This window comes from Fukomys damarensis, unplaced genomic scaffold, assembly GCF_012274545.1.
Source record: "Fukomys damarensis isolate Sample0158 unplaced genomic scaffold, DMR_v1.0_HiC HiC_scaffold_13, whole genome shotgun sequence".
NCBI lineage: Eukaryota > Metazoa > Chordata > Mammalia > Rodentia > Bathyergidae > Fukomys > Fukomys damarensis.
Window position 1 is genome coordinate 33680615 of NW_022900925.1, and position 6239 is coordinate 33686853.

The 6239-nt window shown below is 54.1% G+C and overlaps 1 protein-coding gene and 1 long non-coding RNA gene across 2 annotated transcripts in view; one reads left to right on the forward strand and one right to left on the reverse strand.

Moving 5' to 3' along the window:
* Sgca (sarcoglycan alpha) overlaps positions 1–180 on the reverse strand; it is an 8502-nt gene extending 8322 nt beyond the window's left edge. The window contains exon 1 of the mRNA XM_010620328.3: positions 125–180. Within this exon, the coding sequence (XP_010618630.1) occupies positions 125–180 (56 nt within the window). The remainder of the gene's footprint in view (positions 1–124) is intronic.
* A 130-nt stretch (positions 181–310) lies between these two features.
* LOC104859503 lies at positions 311–2214 on the forward strand. The gene is made up of 3 exons (XR_779408.1): positions 311–376; positions 1608–1814; positions 2017–2214. It is a non-coding gene; the product is annotated as an uncharacterized LOC104859503 (long non-coding RNA).
* Positions 2215–6239: the final 4025 nt, after the last annotated feature.

Sequence of the window (6239 nt, forward strand, 5' to 3'; positions counted from 1 at the left end):
GGCCACACACCCCCGCTTGGGCCAGATTTAGCCTGGCCTGAACAAAGCAGCAAGGAGCCGGCCCATTAAAGGGCCCACAACCTTCTGTGCCTGGGCCTTGGGGCCCACCCCAGGCGTAGGACACCTCCAGCCCTCGGAGCTCGCAGCCCGGCCCAGCCTGCCTGGGCACTCACAGCCCATGGCCCTGCAGGCCCCACCTCACCCCAGGCCTGCCCCCTGCTGACCCCTGTTCTCTCTCCAGCTCCTCGCTCCAGAACCCTTGGCCCTCGTGCTGGCCAAGTCCCCCTCCTGACCCCAGGAGGCCCCAACTTGCCCACAAGGAGAGGAATCCAGAGGAACACGGCTGCCATGGCTGCCCCAGCCTGGCCCAGGCCCTGTGAGTGACAGAGACAGAGGCAGGAGAAGAGGAGGGAGGAGGGACAAGCAGCTGTGGCCCAGCCTCAGCCAGTGGGACCTCCCCTCCCTGCCCATGCCTTTCGGGTTGCGCTGCGTCCTCACACACACAGCCGTCTCTCCCAGTGGGCCCAGTGTGCATCTACCCAGGTCCTCCCTTAAAACCTCAGTGGGGTGGGGGATGTGGGGGGTGGGGTGCACGCCTATAATCCCAGCATTTAGGAGGCTGAGGCAGGAGGATCACTGCAAGTCTGAGGCCAGCCTGGGTTACATAATGAGTTCAAGGCCAGCCTGGAATATATAGCAAGACTCTGTCTCAAAAAACAAAAACAAAAACCAATAAACAACAACAAAACAACCCCTAGTGGCTTTATTGTCCTTGAGTTCCCAGCTCATCCTTAATCGAGAGCTTTCAGGCCCTTCTTCCCCTGGGCCATCCCGTCTAGGAACTTCTCATAAGGCCTTCAATATTCACGTGCACACCCCACACACACCCCAGCCCTGTGGGTGGTACAGCTGACCAGGCTCCTTGGAGACCAGGAGCCCATTACCTTCCTATGCCTGGCCCAGGGCCCAGCAGCTCATAGATATAGGGGGCTGGGTGACAGCTGCCTTCTCAGCAAGTGGGGTATGCACTGTCCTGGCCTCAACCCGGCTGAGTACCCCCAGGGCCTAAATCTGGGGAGTGGAGCAGAGGCCCCTGCGGCCCAAGCATTGCCCCTACCGCTCCCTGACCAAGTGGCCTCTACCAGCCTTTGTTTCCACGGTGTCACGCTGCGTGAGTAGCTCCTCTCGGGGTCACTGTGTGGCATCACGGTGGTGGGGACCGCAGCTCCTGCGGGTGTCTGACACAAGGAGGTCGAGATGCCCACGCTCTCGGGTGAGGACAGGGGGCCGTCCACTCTGGTTCCTGGTCCACCCCTGTCCCACACCCCCAGCGGCTGCACGGGCAGGCTCCACTCCTGTCCCCACTGGGGCACCGGGGCATCGAGGCCCAGAAGTCGGGCTGCTGATGAGCTGAGTGCCTGCCTGTACGGCCCTCGCTCAGTGCCTGACCACCAGTGACAGCCACAGTGGGCAGCCGCATCGGCCTCAAGAAGACCCGGGTCTGAGTCTGAAGGGTTGGGCGTCCCTTACTCCCAGGCCTCCTCCTCGGGACTGGTAGAGGTGCCCTCCCCAGGTGCCACAGCTGCCATAATCCTTGGTGTGTCAAGATGCAGGTGCCGCCCCTTCACCCCTCAGCCTGGGAAACATCAGGGCAAGGACATCTGGGACCCTCCCAGTCAGGCTTGAGGATCCGAGGGTGTGGACCTGCAGCTGGGAAGTGGCTTTGTCCTCGTTCCTTCTTCTCTCCCCCTGACCACCCCACTGTCCCCGGAGGGCCACCAAATGCCACAGTCAGCATCTACTCTGGCTCCCAGGTAGGTGTTTGTCCCCAAATCACCTTGCGTCTCTCTGCCTTCTCGGGGATGGAGGGAGAGAGGAAGAACAAGTTGGCCAGAGTACAGGGATGGTGGCGCAGAGCCCACAGCTGCCCGGCCCCGTGCCGCACCCCCCGCGTGACTCTGTGCCACCCCCTGCCGCCTCCCTGCTATTTCTGGAACCACCTACTCATACCCTCAGCTGTCACAGGCAGCAGTGCCTGCGCCCCGAGTCACCGGGCCCACGGAGGCCAGCGATCCTTAGAAGAGCTGCAGTCACCTCTCTTCTGATCCTCCCCCGAAGGCCCAGGGACCGTCCCCAGGGCCAGCTGGAGCCCGAGCCCCAGGTGACCGACCACAGCTGACCAGAAGGGTCGCAACCTACTGCTGAACATGAACACACAACCTCTCCTGTCTGTCGGGGCCTAGGGGTGAGAGGGGCTCCCTGGGTCGGTCACCTTCTTATTTTAGAAAAATTTCAAAAGGACACAGAGTAGCTGGGTGTTGTGGTGCACGCCTATAATCCCAGCACTCGTGTGGCTGAAGCAGGAGGATCGCCTGAGTTTGAGGCCAGCCTGAACTGCATAGCAAGATCCTGTCTCTGGTAAACAGGCAAACAAAACTTACACAGACTACTGCAATGAGCCCTATGCATCGATTACCCAGCTTCAACAATCATCAACTCGGGGCCAGTCTGGTTTCATTCATAACCCTCCCAATTTCCCTCTCCCACTTAATTTCACCTGTCAGGATGTCGGGGTGTGTCTTTTAAGAGCTGAAGAGAATAAAAGCCAAATAAAATAAAAGCGAATGGAGGCCGTGGATTTAGCTCAGTAGTGTCTGCCTCACAAGTGGAAGGTCCTGAGTTTGATCCCCAATACCAAAAAAAAAGAAGCTAATAACTTTAACCTCATCACAAAGCACTCAGTTATTAACATGCTTACAAATTCCTTACTACAAACTTCCAGTGTTCAAATTCTTAATTTCTCATCAGTTTCCCAGGGAGTGTTTGTTTTTCTTGTGTGCATGTGTTTGGTTCTACTGGGGACTGAACACAGGGCCCCATGTCTGATAGGCAAATGCTCTGCCTCTGGGCTACATCTCCAGCTCTGGTTGGTTTGCTTGGTTGGTTTTTTGTTTTGTTTTGTCTTGTCTTTGGTACCAGGGATCAAACTCAGGACCTTACAATTGTGAGGAATGTGTGGTGCCACTGAGCTAAATCCCCAGCCCTACTTGATTATTTTGTTTGTTTGTTTTTTGGTAGCAGGGATCGAACTCTGGACCTTGCGCTTGCAAGGCAGGTGGCCAAACTACTGAGCTAAATCCCTGGCCCTTGGTTGGTTTTTCAGACCCAGCCTCACTGTAGGTCTAGGTTGGCTTTGAATTTGTTATGTAGCCCAAGTTGGCCTCAGACTCATGATCTTCTTGCCTCTCAAGGGCTGCACCACACTCAGCCGGTAATTGTAGGAGATGAAGTCTCACTATAGTGGCCTTGAATCCTGGGCTCAAGGAATCCTCCTGCCTCAGCCTCCTGAGTAGCTGGGAATACTGTATTAGCCTCAGTATTCAGCTAATTTCATTTTTTAAAAAACATCTATTGGGGCTGGGGATTTAGTTGCTTGCTTTGCAAGCACAACGTCTGGAGTTCGATCCCTGGTAACCCCCATCCAAAATGAATAAAATAAAAGTAAAAAACGAGTATTGGTTTGGTTTGAATAGACTTCAAGTAAGATGATCATATGACGATGGTGGTGGTGGTAATTGCAGTGCTGGGGATTCCAGATCTTTTAAATTTCTCATTCAGGGTCTGGCTAAGTTGCTCAGGCTGGGCTCGAATTTGTGATTCTCTTGCCTCAGCCTCCCTAAGTGCTGGGATCAGAGGCCTGTGCCACGATGTCTGGCTAAGATGGACGTATTATAGTGATGCAGCCCCACATCTCGGTCCCTCAAACATCCTTTTCTCTTCCCGCCTTCCTTCCCACTACCCCTTCCTTTCTCTGGCTCTCTACTTGTTGAGGCAGCCTCAACTGTCGTCCTGCAGCTTTCCACGGTCTGGATTTAGCTGACTGGGTGTCTCTGGTTTCTCCTGCCCCCTGAACTCTCTGCAAATGTACGCGGTGAGGTCCTGCCGATCACAGTCGGATCTGAAGCCCTGATCAGATTTGGATCTGGGTGTCTCAGGCAAGACCGCGCATGGCGGCTGTGTTCATCGTGGAGCACATCCTGTGCCATCGGCTTTTTTAGCTGTCGTGCTGCTGTTTTACAAGCTGGTGACATTCAAATTCAGTCACTTGGAACACTTCATGATTTGGCTACGGAGTGGCACAGTTCATAGAGAAAAGCCAGAGTGAAAGGCTCGATCCTTTTCCTGTATTTACCAGCTACAAAATACCGGTTGATTTCCCAGCATCCTCCAAACTGACCGACTGACCACCCCCCCCACACAGACACACTAGTAGGACAACTATGAATTTGTGGCTAGAACACATAGATCGCTTCAATCCATTGCCCATAGCTAGCATCGCCTGGGCTTCGCGAGGTCCCATCCTTAGCTCTCAGTTTGGTGTCCCCTCACCTTGGACAGTAGTGGAGCGAACTGGGGGTCAGGTCTCTGTCTCAGCCTTCTGGGTGCGGGCTGCCCCTCGTCTGGCCCGCGCCTGTGACCTTAGCCCTGCCCTCGCCCAGCTGGCTCTCTGTCCTCTCTTCTCTGTCGTCTGTATTCATCTCCCAGCTTTCTGCCCTTTCTCTGCCCATCCAGGAACTGTTTGATGAATGAATGCGTGAATGACTTCCCAGATCGATCTCATTCACCCTCTCTGTGAACCTGTCTCCCTAAGTCTCTTGACCTCTCAGGGCCATATATGCTTTATCTGGATCTAAAGCGAGGGGTTGGTTACCCGTCGTCGCCTGGGACAAAGGAAAACCTTTCTTGTCCTTGTCATCTTGATTCTCGCCTGTTTCCCAGACTCCACCCACATCTTTCTCCCAGATCCTCTTCGCTGCCCCCTGGCTCAACAACAAAGGGTGCGACTCGGTCAGTCCGCCGCGAGGGGGCGCGCTGGCTGGGGGCCAGCTCGGCCATGCGCATGCGCAATATTGAGGCGGAGCCGGCAACCGGGAAGGAACCCGGAAGCAGGCGCTGCAAACCCGGAGGACAGCGGAACAGCGTCCCGGACGCGAGCTGGGGGTTCGTGAGGCGGTGCACGCGGAAGAGCACCTGAGGCCTCAAGCCCGCGGTGTCCTCTTCCCTAGGGGAGGGGACCCGCAGGGAGGCAGGAATTGGACCTAATGAGCTCGGCCCCCTCCCCGCCCACCGTCCGCTGTGTCTCTCCTCCGACTTCCAAGGACATCGCCGTGTCCCCTCACCCCGCAGACATTTTGGGGCGCCAGCCTGAAGAGCTAAATCTACCCAGAATCTTCCTCCCCGTCTTATCAGCGGACTTCCGGCCTTCAGGGGGTTTCGTGAACCTGTGGCTCGGAGCCATCCAACCCGAGCTGGAGGACGCCGGAGATGCCTCCTGGCCTGACTTTGTAGCTTAGGGGAGAAGCAGAGCCCGGGAGGGGCGGTCCTAGGTGGCAGAGCCATTTCCACCGGGACCCTCCCTCCCCGCAGCGGGGGTAGAAGGGATCAAGGCCATAATGGAGACAAAAGTGCTTTGTAAACCGTAAAGCTCCGAAGAAAGGAAAGGGTCTTTTATTTATTTATAACCGACAATGGAAGGCAGGAGCTGCGGAGGACAGCCCACCGCAAGGCCTGACTGCTGGGAGAGGTCAGATTTAGAAGCCACCACTCAAGCGATAAAAGGATTCAGAACATGAAAAAGACATTTCTGACATCTTTCGTGGGTGATCATTTATATAGAAAATGCAAGAGATTCTACAGGCATATTATTAGTGATAAGAGCTCAACCAGGGAGCTGGACAAGGACCAACGTCCAGATAGAAATAAAGCACACAATTCCAGTGTTTCTATACCCTAACGACAATTTACTAAAAGAGATCTTTTTAAAAAAAAATAAATCATAAAGCAATAAATCAATAAAATTAAAATTGTACAAGAAATCCAGAAAATGAACCAAGTCATTTCAAAATTTGTATGAAGAAAAATATGATTATAGTCTATGAAAGGAGTAAGTCAGTAAGGAGAAGGGTTCGGTTGAGGGGTGAAAGGCCTCAGTGTCATTCTCAAAGACGACTCTGTCCACATTAAGCTGCCAGTTGGATGCGTGTTTGATAAATATCACGACAGGGTATTTCACAGAGCTTGGCAAACTGGCTCTAAAATTCATATGGAAGAGCGAAGGCCGGAGCAAGGTCTTGATGATTCTAACTGATACCAAGACTCTTTTGAAAGCGATATTAATTAAAACGATGCGGTGTTGGTGCCGGGCTAGACAAAGAGATCGATAGAATAGAGAAACAGTT